The sequence below is a fragment of the Antechinus flavipes genome, chromosome 2 (assembly GCF_016432865.1).
Source record: "Antechinus flavipes isolate AdamAnt ecotype Samford, QLD, Australia chromosome 2, AdamAnt_v2, whole genome shotgun sequence".
In the NCBI taxonomy this organism is placed as follows: domain Eukaryota; kingdom Metazoa; phylum Chordata; class Mammalia; order Dasyuromorphia; family Dasyuridae; genus Antechinus; species Antechinus flavipes.
Genome location: NC_067399.1, coordinates 509,233,515 through 509,248,863, shown reverse-complemented (window position 1 = coordinate 509,248,863; position 15,349 = coordinate 509,233,515). Strand labels below are relative to the sequence as shown.

General features: G+C 34.1%; 1 protein-coding gene and 1 long non-coding RNA gene across 5 annotated transcripts in view; one reads left to right on the top strand and one right to left on the bottom strand.

The window, feature by feature from the left end:
- The window catches only part of SEC16A (SEC16 homolog A, endoplasmic reticulum export factor), a 51,856-nt gene that overhangs the window by 29,897 nt on the left and 6,610 nt on the right, over positions 1-15,349 (bottom strand). For 3 of the 4 annotated variants that reach the window (XM_051980319.1, XM_051980321.1, XM_051980322.1), the window contains exons 2-7: positions 10,661-14,431; positions 9,027-9,163; positions 6,082-6,179; positions 3,343-3,469; positions 2,122-2,314; positions 1,450-1,624 (exon numbers count right to left, since the gene is read on the bottom strand). In XM_051980319.1, the coding sequence (XP_051836279.1) occupies positions 1,450-1,624; positions 2,122-2,314; positions 3,343-3,469; positions 6,082-6,179; positions 9,027-9,163; positions 10,661-14,356 (4,426 nt within the window). In that variant the 5' untranslated portion in view covers positions 14,357-14,431. The remainder of the gene's footprint in view (positions 1-1,449; positions 1,625-2,121; positions 2,315-3,342; positions 3,470-6,081; positions 6,180-9,026; positions 9,164-10,660; positions 14,432-15,349) is intronic. The other variant, XM_051980323.1, reaches the window with a different exon arrangement.
- Positions 10,938-15,349, top strand: part of LOC127550980 (uncharacterized) — a 29,677-nt gene continuing 25,265 nt past the window's right edge. The window contains exon 1 of the long non-coding RNA XR_007950990.1: positions 10,938-11,025. This is a non-coding gene — a long non-coding RNA (uncharacterized LOC127550980). The remainder of the gene's footprint in view (positions 11,026-15,349) is intronic.

Sequence of the window (15,349 nt, the reverse complement as noted above, 5' to 3'; positions counted from 1 at the left end):
AATGGATGAATATTTTATATTTCTAGTGTGAACATACAGTGTATACATGCATAGAACATGATCATGGCCAATTAAGTTTCAAATACAACGTGAGTAAATAGTTCTAAAAGATCTTATTTAAAAATAATATTAAAATACATTCTTTGGAAAAATATGATATCTTGTAAAAATCCTATAACTTTCTAAGTATTTTCTCTTTTTAGTCATTTAAAAAATCTATTATATCATAATATATATCGACTATATCAATCTATAGATATAATTTCTTACAAACATACTCCATTTGAATACAGAGAGGATTGGCGAGACTTACATGAACTGATGCTAAGTGAAATGAGCAGAACCAGGAGATCATTATACACTTCGACAACGATATTGTATGAGGACATATTTTGATGGAAGTGGATTTCTTTGACAAAGAGACCTAACTAAGTTTCAATTGATAAATGACGGACATAAGCAGCTACACCCAAAGAACGAACACTGGGAAACAAATGTGAACTATCTGCATTTTAGTTTTTCTTCCCGGGTTATTTATACCTTCTGAATCCAATTCTCCCTATGCAACAAGAGAACTGTTCGGTTCTGCAAACATATATTGTATCTAGGATATACTGCAACATATCCAACATATAAAGGATTGCTTGCCATCTAGGGGAGGGGGTGGAGGGAGGGAGAGGGAAAAAAAAAATCGGAAAAGAAACGAGTGCAAGGAATAATGTTGTCATTATAAAGTAATCATTAAATAAAAAAAAAAAAAAAACATACTCCATTGTGTTCATATAATTAAAGAATCTAATTAAAATATCAAAAATCATTATTGCTTCAAATAATGAAATATGTTCTTTTGAACAAAATAAGTAATATGAGGCAGCTACATGGCACAGTGGAGACAGCACTGGTCCTGAAGTTAGGAGGACCTGACTGACCTCATATCCTTAACACTTTCTAAGTATGTGACCCTGGGCAAGTCACTTAACCCCAACTGTCACACCTAGATAGTTAGATAAAGATCAATAAAGTGAGATAATCTGTCCTGATAATATTTTACTAATATTTTTCATAGTAAATGAGCTCCAATGTGAATAGGAAAGAAATGCAATTATAAAAGTATTGGGTGTTTAAAAATGCTACAGCTGCAAAGATGTATTAAGAATTGACATCTTTGATTTTAAGTGATATATGTTGTAAGGTAACCTCAACTACAGTGAAAAGTACTCAGTAATTTTAGTTATTTCATTCTTTTGAGAGAAGCTTAGCTGGGATAAAACTAAATACTGCACAGAGGATAGATTTTTTTAGGTGAAAAATTCTAGATATTAATCCTTAAGTTTGGACAAAATGTCAAGGTATAGAGATAGAGGTATATACAAATAGTATAACTGGTAGAAGGGAGAGATATATACATTAGGGAGTGTCCACTGGTCTAAAAGACTGCTTATGACATACCTTGTTCTGAAGTTGGCCATCCTGTTTCTGCAGGGTAGCCATAATCTGTAAAACCCTGTGCACCACTGAAATTATTACCATAAACACCATAGGAATAATCTCCATGAAGAGAGCCTGGTGGAACTGGGCGTTCATATGAATTAGCAGTTACATCATTGTTTCTATAAATCTGGCTCTGGTGGATTTTGTTGTTGTTTTAAAGAGAAAAGGAGAAAAGTTAGATGTTACAAATTTTGCAATTAACTATGCACTTATAACTTTTATAACTGGTAGATAGAAGTATTATAAATTACTGGAATTATAATAACTGTTCTTAACAAGACTGATACTATTTCTGTGAGATCCCTTAAAAAGTACACATGTACACATACAAATCGGTCCAAAAATCTCTCATAGTCAAGATCTGTTTGTCATTAGCTAAATTAAGACTGAAATTCGTTTTAAAAGAACCATAATTTGACAAAGCACTAGAACTTATTTACTTTATATATAGAGCTACACAGTAAATAAGGCCTGAAATTAGAAATACTAAATTTATTATGATGAGAAATAGGAACACTTAAGTAGAAAAGAGACATCAAAGGTTCATTCAATATTAAGCTACATCAGTGTCATGTCCTAGGTTAAAGAGTAAATAAGCTATCAAAACACAAAACCTCAATAAAAACTCACTTGATGAGAACGTGAGCTGAAGCTGCTCTGGCGGCTCTGTAGACTGTGGGTACTATGGAGACTGTGGGCAGAATGCTCACTGTGAATACTACGCCTATCATCATCATAAGCATCTCTGTGAGGTTCTGGTTCATCATCAAAACTTCCAGTGAAACGAGGATCATACCTCCAATGATCATCATATTTTTCAGGTCTGGAGGGAGCAATGAAATCAAAGGCATTTTACTTTGAAATAAAGGAAAGTATATGTTGTAAATTCAAAGAGGTGAGGGAGAAGGATCCTATTACAGGGAAAATAGCAAAAGAAAAATCTAGTATATTTGAAATATACCAAAATATTCATAGTCATCAAGTAAGTAACAAGAATTTATTAAGCACCTATCTGACAGACACATTCTGGGATATAATGACATAAATGAAAATAATTCCATTGCCCTTTCTGTCAAATAAGAAACAAAGTGGATACTTATTGATTGGGGAATGATTTAAAAAATGATTTTATATGAATGTAATTGAACACATTCATAGCATAAGAATGAATATGAGGACTCCAGAGGAACATGGTAAAACTTATAAGAACTGATGCAGAATGAAGAAAGAAGAGAACACAAGCAATCACTACAATAATGTTAAAAAACAAAAGGCAATTGAACACATTAAATGCAATGATTAATCTTGTTCCCAGAGAAGAGAAGTTCAAATAGAATTCTCTGCTCTCAGCAAAGGTGGGAGACTATAAGTGAGGACTGTTATATATTCTGTTAGAGGGCCTATGTGTGTGTGCACGTACACACAGTCACTATTAATTAGGTTGGGTTAACTAATTTTGTTACAAAGGAAGTTTCTATTGAGTATACTGGGAAATGATTGGTTAAAAAAAATTATCAAAATATTTTTAAATGCATAAAATCTTTAAGATAGAAAGTACGTAACTATAAAAGTAAACTGATGACCAAAATGAGCACAATGAGATACCCAAATAATCCAAAAACTTGTAAGGAAGCATATTTTATCTATCTAAATTCAAGTTTTGAAATAAGTATCATCATGATAGCCTCTTTAGGTTATAAACATATCAAGAATAACCTTTCTTTAAACTAAGGTTATAATAACAATCAAATGTTATCCTAATCCTTTGGACAATTTTGGACAATATTGCAAAAACACTGGAACACTTTTTTCTCTTCTTTAAACATTGTATATAAAGTTCATTACACTTACCTGTCACCATACGGATATGCTTCTTTCCTATAATGATCATGTTCAGTATCATACCAATATCTTCGGTCATAGCTCCTGGGATCTCTAAATCTGGGATCATATTGATATCGTTCCCAACGATTTGTGTCTACAAGTACAAAATAAAGATTAGTATAGTATTATGAACAAATTATTGATCTATCTATATCCACTTATAATAAAAACACATCACCTTCATGATTTTTAAAACAATATTTTTGCAGTCAAATTTTTTTTCTTCTTCTTCCTCATCACAAGCCATAGAGCTTTGTAAGACTTCAGAAAAAGAGTAAGAAAGAAAAGGGCATATCAACTTTCCTAAAGATTCTGAAATCACAGGTAACAAAATAAAGGCCTTTAGAGAGAAGCAATTTTCATTACTGTAGTCAGTTGAAAGCAAGAGCTTCATAAGATAGAGACAGATTTGGAAATTAACAAGGTTTAAGAACATGGAATCTGAGACCAGGTTTTGGATTTCTGGTTAACAGCAAAAGATAGGAATCTTCTACAGAATCTTCTGTAACTAACATGGCAAATAAAAATATACAATGCCTCAAGTCTTATACAGCTAATGAGAAAGGCTTTGAAAAATAGAGAGAAAAGAGAACTGTCTTCATCCACCCACTATAGAGAATAATACAGTAGCTATAATATAGAAATAGTAATAAATAGTAAATATGTCAGAAATTTATAGAAGAAAACATTTAAGAAAGGGGGTCAGCAACTATGCAGATAGCCTCAAATGCCTACATAAAGATGAGCATGGGGTAACAAATCAAGGGTGAACTAGAGATACTATTCAAACGGAGACAAATTTGACATTGCTGTAGTTTGGTGGAAGGGGTTGATGACTAGAATATGGTTCGTTAAGGATATACTTCATTCAAAAGGCTTACAATAAGTTAAACAAAAAGATGGGATAGGACTGAATATAGATCACAACAGTATTTTCACCTTTTTTTCTTGTTTGCTTGCTTTTTCTCATTTTCCCCCCTTTTTTGATTTGATTTTTCTTATGCAGCATGATAAATGTGGAAATTTGTATAGAAGAATTGTACATGTTTAACATATTGGATTACTTACTGTCGAGCGGAAGGTTTGCAGAGGTGAATATTGAAAACTATCTTTACATATATTTTGAAAATAAAAAAAACTATTGTTTAAAAAAAAGGGGGGGTGAGATAGAGTGCCAAGTTGCTATATACATATATATAACACCAACTTCTATCAAGTTTTCCTCTAGGAAAAGCAATACTACCTTTGCTTCTGGAAAGAATACAAAAGTCATCCATATTCATCATCCTAGTATCCTAGTATCCCATGGCTCCCCCTTCATCCAGGGCCATTTCTAGTGATCCTGATCTATATCTTGCCACTGGACCCAAATGACTCCAGAAGAGAAAGTGAGACCACAACTTTGCACAGCTCTCCCTCACTTGAATCCAATTCATTTACATGTTATTATATCACCTCCCTAAGATCATGGGCATCTTCAAAAATAAAAGAGGACCCTAAAGACTCTACTAACAGCCCTAGATTTCAACCATTCCCCTTATATGTAGTCTCTCCCTATTAGAATGTAAGTTCCTTGAAGGCAAGGGCATTATCTGCTTTGTATGTGGATTCCCAAAAGCTTAGCACACTGCCTAGCACATTAAGTACTTAACAAATAGCTTTTCTTTTTCTTTTTTTTTGGCTGAGGCAATTGGGGTTAAGTGACTTGCCCAGGGTCACACAAACATAAGTGCATATAGATATATTCCTATATTTACACATATATTTGTGTTTTCTCCAATAAAACAAAATGAACCAATTCCAGATGTGTCTATAGAGCTTAGTTGAGAGCAAAATAAACTAATAATAATAAAGGACCTCTGGGGATCACAGAAAATCTAACCAGGGTTGACTATATTAAAAGAGCAATCAAAACTAAAAATATGACAGGCACAGTTAGAAGCCATATTAGCATTTCCCACTATCTTTAACTGGAACACTGGGAGAAGAGAAGAGATAAACAATTAAGTCTGGGAAAGCACACATAAGAGTCCAGAATGTTTACAACTATTAACAGACTAACAAATATAATTGCTAAAGTTACTTAACTACATTAATGCTTTATTTAAGATACATTTGTTAAAATGTAAAGTAAAATATAAAGTAAAATCAGAGACAGATCTCTATATATAAGAACACGAACACATACACATGCGCACACACATATATATATATTTATGCGTGTATAAAAATTTCTCCCATTTTTCAGCGGCTTGGATAGACTAAGTAATTTGCTGATGGTTATATAATTATTTATTATGGGGATAGCTAGATGGCACACTGGATAGAGTGCTGGCCCTGAAGTCAGGAGGATCTGGGTTCAAATCCACTCTTAGACATTTAATGCTTTCTAACTGCTTGATCCTGGGCAAGTCACTTAACCCCAACTGCCTCAGCAAAAAACAAACAAAAAACCAATTTATTATAACCAGGATCTGAACCCAAGCCTTTTCATCATATACAATTACTTTTTTCATTTACAGATGCTACTTTAAATTAACTCGTCTACTGAATCAAAACTTAAAGAGAATATAACAAATTAGAAAATTTCAAACAAAATCATTCCAATTAGCATTGCTTAGTAATCTCTTGGAATATTATCTTTGGACAATAATTACCCTCTGTTAAAAGGAAATGTTAAAATACTGTGATAATTTCTATATGTACCTCCATAATCATACTGGCTGGAATAATAATTTGCATAGTAATCACTCTGGCTGCTCCATCCACCTTTGGAAGCATAATATGCTTCAGGATACCCTTGTCTGAAAAACATTAAATACGGTACTATTAATATTTTTTCTTAAAGCATAGAAAGATATCAGTTAAGGCAAACTGTGCTCAAATCAATAAGAGAGAAATTATAGCTATCTAAAAACATTAATTATGACATATAGAACAAGAATGCTGATGCAACTCTACTAAACACCCAATACATTACTAATTCAACTTCATCATAAGAATTCCTTTAAGATATAATTTCCTCTGTTGTATTTCTGATAGAATTTTAGTTTATACTAAATTTACCTCTTTAAGACTCTATCCGACCATAAAAGCAAGTACTCTGGTTAAGTTTCAGTTATAGGAAAATCCTCACTCTTTTGCCATGTACAGTTTCGTGTAGATTAGATCAAATCATGTAATAAAGGCATACTCGCAATCCAGATCGGGGATTGATTTTGATGCTTGAGTTACAATAAGCCTAAAATGTATCCCAATGACAATAATGTAATATATTCTATTATGTATGTATATTTTAAAGTAATAGAGTAAGGGCGACAATGAAAGTCACCCAAAAGAACTATCAAAATGAAATACTAAATTCCTAAAAACTTATAATCATAAGAGGGGAATAAATCATGGTTACTGTTACAAAAGCAGTCTCAGTTTCTTTTACCTTTACTCTGTTAAGTGTGCTTTTTTTTTCAATATCATTTCCATCTTCAGCTTCTTGTAATTTATACTTATGTTAATCTGTAGACCAGTAAGCAGAGAGAAAACTGGAAAGACTAGAAGGACCTTATTTGCCTAACCTTCCTTGTCTCTCCAACCTCTAAAGAAAGTTCCCATTTGCTTTAGATTTCGGCATGTAAGGTTAACCTATGCTTTCTACACAGCAAGGTAGAAATCTACAGAAAAGAGTGTTCAGAACAGTGTTCTACATTTAAAAGCTTTGCAAGAGGACTTTTTTTAAGAGGGAAAATTGTTGTTGTGTTTTTATAAAGACTATGCTTTAAAAATATTTAGATGTGTATCTTATAAAAAAGTAGCCATATAAGGCAGGTAAACAGACAGGCAAAGCAAGGAGAAAGTTCTTCTTTTTCAGGTAAAATATTTATAAGATTCACTATGTAATACAAAATTCTATTAAAACATATATTAATGTCATTACTTCATTAATGATCAGTTCTCACAGAGAACTTTTATATCCAGAAAGCAAAATACAAATTTAAGCCTTTTCTATAATAATATCTGTTTAAAGCCCAATAATGCTTCTGACACTGAGCAACCATAACTACAAGATTTGATGATGGAAAGAATTTAAATATAGTTGATGGTATCCATATACTCATACTACTTTTTTCATTCTGGCCACTAATTATAGTAGAAATTAAAAAGGAAGCAAAATTGTTCTCCATTTTAAAAGAAATCTATTCTCCACAATATAAAACTACTTTCATAGGTTTTATAAAATCTAAGCTGAAAGAAATGTGATAGGTCATGTAATCCAACTCCCTAATTTTACAGGCTTAAAATATTACACAAGTAAAAGTAGAACAGAGGTAGTTCTAAAACAGATACACAGTAAAATCTAATAGACTAATGAGATAGGTCCTCATTATATGGCGTGTTACTACTAGATGGGATGGTCCAATCAGCTATTGGAAAATTAATACTGCTACTACCAATGGAAATCTAATATTTAATTAAGTTATCCATAGTCAATGCTATCTTGCTTCAGGAAAAAAAAATTGGCTAGGATGCAGTTTAAATTTATGTGTTAAATATCAGGAACTGATAGGGAAGAAACTATAAGTTAAGGAAAGAATAAGGCAAAACCAAAAAGGAGCTACCACAAAGGAAACAAAAGATTCCTCTTTCAAGGATATTAATTTCTAAAGGAAGCAATTTAAGGAGAAAGATTTTATCTTCCAGCACATATCATAGAGAATTTAGAATAGAATTCACAGATGCTATTTTTCCCATTTGAAGTCACAGAGTTTATATAAATACACAAAGAGTTTATTTACAATACACATAGATATATATAATTATATAATAGAATTTTGTATTTATATAATGAGTATACAAATTAAAAATTCTCTCTAATTTGTAATCTTTTTATTATACACACACATACACAGTATCAATATTATTAGTCTATTCAGAACTACAAGTAAAAACTAATGCCACTTCAGCAATATTTACTCAGAAAGAATAAGAGAAAATCCATGTTCTTAATAGGAAAACAGATTAACATAGTTACTAAAATCATTTCCACTTTAAGGAGGAATAGATGTAAGCTCCTCTTTGCTTTCTCTCTCTTCCTTTCCCTCCCATTGCTCTTGAGACTTGATGAAGAGCCCTGGGTGACCAGATTTGCCAAAAATAAAAGGAAGAATTTTTAAGTATCCCTTTATTTTCTTCTATCACTTTTTCTAAGACTTCAGAACCTCCTCTAGTATTGGGGAAATTACATACTACTGATATTATTTGTCTGTAACAGTAAGCAGCAGCAGAAGCAATTTCCTTGGTATTTCTCTAAAATGAAGGAAATCACCCCCTTAAAAAAGGGGACTGTAGAGGTCAGAGATTATACACCGAATCCTTCACTGCTACTAACTAGGAATCTGCTTTACCAGTTCACAACGTAGAATATAAAGTTAAATTACTGGCCCTATGATTTTTTTGTGATTTTTAAATGAACAGTTAAACATGTTCTTAGCATGTTAAAGTCAAATATGAGTTAATCCTATAATCTATTTTGCATATTTATAGCAAATTTACATATGCTGATTTATGCCTAGATGTATAAATTGTCCAAATCACTAAACTAAAACCATTTAAAAACAGAATATCTTAACTCGAAAAACTAAATTATAGTTCCAAACCTGGAAGATGGTCGATCTGAGCAGTGACTAGCTCTGGAACTCGGACGCTCTGGCTCAACATATCTGTAATTTTCTGCATAAGCAGCACTTTTATCATAATTTCTATAACGAGGGTCATATGGGCCATAGGCATCCTCCTAGGAAAGAGCAAGTCTTATAAAGTTCATAAAATTACAAGATAAACAAATTAGCAAAGTCAGTTTGAATAAAAATTTCTCTTTAAATAGTAAAAATGGATTTGGCTTTTTGAACAACCCTCATAAAAAGTGGGATACTTATAAAATATCTAGCAGTAGAACTTTTTCTAATAGCAACAAGAAGTACTTATGTTCACTAAATATATAAATTTTGTTCAAAGACTGCCAACAAAACAGCAGACCAACTTCACCTATAGTTAATCTGACATGGAAGTATTAGGCTTCTTCTGCAGTTATAAAATTCTAAGATTCCATGATTCCAATTATTAGTCACCGCTATTGCATAACATCCTTCCAGCAACTAAACGAACAATATTATTTATCTGGATATTCTAGAACTAAATTAAAAATTATGACAACTGGTTACACATTATGTTCTTACATGGTTTCCTCAAGGCAAGTCAAAGAATCTCAAACTTCTTTCTATATAAATCCATTAATATTAACATGTGACTAAGTATTATAACTCAGAGTGAGAATCTCAGACAAGAGGGAAAGGAAATGATTTGAAGTGAATCTTAGAGGAAGATTTATGGATTTGTATCAGAAAGTTGAACTAAGAAGAGTTTATACATAAATGGCCAAATCCTTCCTCCCTACCTCAAATTTTTTCTTTCTGAATAATCAGTCATACATGGCAGTGGAAAGTATAACACTATGAATAGTTTCTTATCTATAAAAGGCAGAGTGGGGGAGGAGTAAAGGGGAAATAATTAATTAAAGGGGATATAAATAAATTAAAGGGGAAATAAATTAATTTGGGGTCTGAACAGAGGGACTTTTCAAAATCTTCATTACAAATATCACTTCATCCTAAATTGAAGATTAGCTCTAGCACCTCCATGGAAGTAGCCCAAAAGTAACCCAAGATTCTTGAAGGTTACACTAAGAAAGGCAGGTTCTATTGACTTCAAAAGGCTTTAGGTATGGCCATGGCAAGACATGAAGACCATCTATTATAATGTATATTAATATAAATGTAAATTTATATTATACATAAATGTATATATATATATATGTATATATAATTAATCTATAATAATATAAAGGCTGTAATCTACATTAATGGAGAGAATCCACACATGATGAAATCACAGATCACTGAGGCACTGAAGAAACAATACTAAGTATAGAAGGTTTTTTTTTTTTTACCTTACCTTTAGTTTTAATCAATATTAAGGAAAAATGTATACACTTTATCATTTTTCTAGGCTATGACTCCATTAGTTTAATAGGACTTCCATCCTATGATGTTAAAATGATTCCATTTATTTCTAAAGTTTCTTACAGTGGTATTTATAATAAAAATTAAAGCAAGATTTCATAAATTTATACACTTGCTACCATCTAATTCAATATTAATATATATCTTGCCCAAACATCAGAATAAAAACTATGAACAGTAAGATAGTTAAATAAAAATGCATTGACACTTACCGGGTAATAAAGGGAAGCTGTTCTAGGATCTGAAGGATAGGGTGGTGGATACTGAAGTTGGTAGGCATCATAAAGATGCCGATAATAGTAATAAGCTGACACATTCTGAGGTGGACCAAAGGCATTATGAGGAGTCTGTGATGGTGCCCACTGCAGCTCTTGCTGACTAGCTGGATGACCAGGGGGAGCTGAAGTTGTTGGAATACTAGATGGCTGTGAGAGCTGCTGCTGCTCCACCTTACCCTGGCTCAGCAGCTGGGATGAATTTCCTGATGGTAACAAATCAGGTTGATTTCCAGAGTTTGAAGAGTCAGATGCTGTTGTCTTGGGCATCTGAGCAGCTGATGACCCTTGTTGCTGAGGAGGTAAGGATTCTGGCTGGGATTTATCAAGGGCAATCTGATGCTGAACATCTTTTGTTACCTGTTGGTAGAAATGTTCTTTATCATGCAATTCAGGCCCAGACAGACTTTTATTAGTGATGACTTGTTGAGAAAAAGTTGGACCACCAGAATGTGATGTATTATGTGCTCGAACAGAATTGTCTATACTGTGTTTTTCCAAAGTCCGATTCAGTGTAAAGTCAAGGGCTCCAGAGGTTTCTTCCTGATAATTGGTGAGATTTGCTTTATTAGCATGGGGTATTAGGGTGCTGTTCACTGGTGGAACTAACATTACACTGGTGTTTCCAGTAGGGAAATTAGTTCCCGGGGAAGCAGGCAAACTAACCATTGGTTTAATAGCATATTCAGAAGTTAAACTTTCTGAATTCTCATTTTTTTGACCTTCTGGAACCAAGTTAAGTGGCATCTGATGAGATGGTGGTTGAACTAGTAAGTTGGGAGATTGATTAGAAATCATTTCAGAAGTGGTACCAGAACCTTGTAAAAAATTAGTATGGGAATGATTGGTAGATAATGGTGAATTAACAGAAGATGTAGTTTGAGTCACAGACAAAGGAATACTTTCCCCAGGTACACCAGCACAGAGAGGCTGACTGTTTGGGGTAGACTTGTCCCCCACTGCAGGATCTTTGCAAGAATGATTATTTTCATTATGACTTAACTGATTAGATAAGGACATAGAAAAATTAATGGGCTGGGTCAAATTATAGCTCTGATTAGGCTGGGCAATCAAGATTGGTTGATTCTGTAAAGATTCAGTGGGTGGTGAGGACAATAAACTTGCATAACCAGAACTTGCCTGAGACTGAAGGGCCTCCTCTTCTCCCATTTTGGGAGGGTTCTCAAGATTTTCAGAGGACACATTGCCATCCTGAGGGGGATGTATAGGAATAGAGCCTGGTTTACATGGTTGCAGACTGGATAATCCCTCATCTGGAGGTTGAATAATTTCAGAAACCCGTGTTTTAGCAGGTACATAAAGTGCAGGAGCAGCTGGTGCAAGAAGGACATTTCCTCCAAAGTTAGGTAGTTCATTCTGTGCCCACAATGTAGTTGCAGGACTCTCACACTTTTTAGTGGCACCTTGAGCCCTTGAAGGACGTTTCTCAGATGCCATGGACACATTTTCCAAAAGTATTCCTCCACCATGGGGAAGCACATTAACAGCTTCATCAGTTGTTGTAAGAGGCAAAGGATGTGCATGAGGGGTAAAGAATGTTTCCATGTTGTCTGGAGGTTGTTCTAAATTACCTGGTGATGCAGCTGGTACTGTAACAGTTGGTTTACTATTGTTCTGCTTGGAATTATTCTCTTTCAGTTCGCCTATCATGTTTGCTCGATCTGCCTCAATAGATTTTACTCCAACTCCGTGGGACCTTACAGGTTCAAAAGAACTATTTGCACTTGTCTGAAATATTCCTGTAGGTTTAGGAGGACTTGGAGTTGGAGGCTGGGAGAGATTGCTATGATAATTCTTGTTTGTGTTGTCATTTGTTTCTCCTACTAAAGGAGAAGAATCAATCTGCTTAAAGAAACTATCTGAAGTCTCATCATTAGGCTTCCCGACTTCTTGCTGAATAAAAGTGCCGACTGATTCTTGGGGTCTTGTTGAACTAGAAATACTCCTATGACTTATATTACTATAATTAGAGGATACACTATCAGATCGAACCGGATGAGGTATTGAATCAGGTGCCTCTAAATTTGGCCCTCCTTCAGCATAACTTACAATACTGTGCTTTGAAACGGACTGCCCTGGTCCATATCTGAATTGATCATTTGGAGAAGGATTTAAATTTGGGGGTTCACTTGGTGGAACTTCTTGATTCTGAATGCATTCTAAGTTCTCAATATTTTCATATTGTGAGCCAACGGCACCACAAGTTTTAACAGTACAAGCCTTATCATCATTACCATAAATGTCACAGTTTTTAGTGGTTTGTTTATCATGTTGGTTACTTGTAGATTGAGAAAAATATTGCTGGACCTCTATTCCCTGTTGAGTAGACTCACTGGCTGAACCTTTAGGAACTGATGCCTGAAAAGGGACACTTGTTCCAACATGCATAGGATGAGGAAGATGGTGGCCTCCATGTCCAGAATTTGGTAGAAGACCATCAAAGTCAGATTTAATAGTAGCATCTGCTTTTTCTGATGAAAGATTTTCCTCATTTTCTGCTTCATCCCCTTTGAAAAACATTGTGATAGTGCCTGAATTTGCTTCTGGGAGTATGTGACTGCTTACAGCTTCAGTTCTATACTGTGATTGGTTTTCTAAGCTATTTCCCTGAGCAATGGGATTAACTAGAGCAGGGGCTGGTAAATGCTGTTTACTCACTCCTAGATTCTGCCTAAAATCCTGACTGGGCCAATTACTATTAACTCCTGGATTTTGTCTAAACATATTTTCAGACTGAAAGTTATTTGCTGCGTAGTTATTATTCTGAGAAGGGACTATCTCATTCCTTTCACTGATGGGTCCTGATGTAGAAACTAATGGAACATGTTGTTGATGTCCAGGAACTTGATGCATACTTGCTTGAGGAAGAAAATGAGAACTACCAGAAGCAAGAGGAACTGCACTCTGAGATGGCTCGGTGTGTGGTGAATAATTCTGAACTGAAGACTGTGGACTTCCTTGAACTGGTCTCCACGGAACTGGGGTTTGCTGATGAGATTGAGGAAAGAATGATGTTGTAGTTGGAGCTGGAGCACCACCATTTGAATCTTGCCGACTTAGTGGCCTACAAGGCAGAGGCATGCCACTCTGAAAATGTCCCCCAAAAGAATTTTCAAGTCCTGCTCCAGGATTATAATGTGAAGGAACAGATGTAGTCTGAATTCCAGGTTCTGCAGTTGCATGAGTTTCTGCACTACTATTCATAACATGTCCAGGTAGCACAGCAGGAGTCAATACATTTGTAAATGAGTCAGTATTTACTCCAGGTTGTGATACAGGTCCAGACAAAGATGTATAAAGTCCTTGTGAATTGTCCCCTGCATGGGTATAAGGTACATGCATACCAGGTGGCTGAGAAAACATTGGTGGGGAAGGACCTTGCATAACAAATGAGTTGCCTTTGGATGGACTGCCTAATGCTGTTCCTTGTGGAGTCTGTCTGCCAAATGCAAAAGGATCTGTTACAGGTTGCACTGGACCAGCTACAGCAGTCACTGGTGCATTAGCTCGCCTGCTGTATGGGCTGTTAGACCAATACATAGTACGAGGACCTCCTACAGGAGGTGGTCCTCCCGTTCCAGAAGGAACAGTCTGAGGTGGTGGCTGCATCATTCGCTTCTTGCCAAGTCAATCTTGTCAAGTCAGATGCTTTTTGCCCAAAGAAGCTGAAGACAGGTTCTCCTTATGCTGGAAAAAAGAAATTAAAAAAAAAAAAAGTTATGACTAATAATATATTCAAAGATCACTTTATAAAAAAGTTCTTAAAATGATTTTAATTTATTTATGGACTTAGTAAAATACAATCCTGCTAGTAACAAAATTTTTTACATATGCTTTATCACTAACTCCATATTACTTTCACCAAGATGACAGTTTATCTAATTTGTTTAACAATAGGTTGAGAACCACCAAAATTAAAGTACATCACCATATGGTGTGGGATTTTTCTATTCTTAAGAATTACTTTGAAAAGAAAAATAAATATCAACCAGAAAGCTTTTCATTATAAAAACAAAAGGAAATAGGATAAATTTAATTTAATATTTTTCAACTAAAAAGTCCTTTATACCATAATGTAAAGTGTCTCATTCTTTTAATAATAGCTTTTAGCAGCTTTTATTTACATTTCTGTAAATTGCTTTACAAATATTATCTCATTTTAACATATGACAACCCTAATATTATTATCCTCATTTTACAAATGAGAAAACAGAGGAAAACTAAAATTAATTAACTTGCTCTTAGTCACACAACTACTAAGAGTTTAAGGCATAATATGAACTCGGATATTTCTGATGCCAAGTCCAACATACTGTATCACCAACATCAGTGGATAATTGATTAAATCTGTCCTGTACCAACACACAGTTTATCTTAACAGCCAAAATAATTTCAGGCAACACTGATTAAAATAAAAACCCTTATTTTAAAATAAGCTAAAAACCAAACATAATTTTAATACACCATCTAAATATCAACCTAAAGTCCCATTTATAAATTTCAAAATTGGCAGCATGCCAGCATGGAAAATAGTGAGGGGAAAAAAAGATCTGTATCTGTATAATATGCAACACATTAAGTTCTAAATGGAAATAATCTATGTGA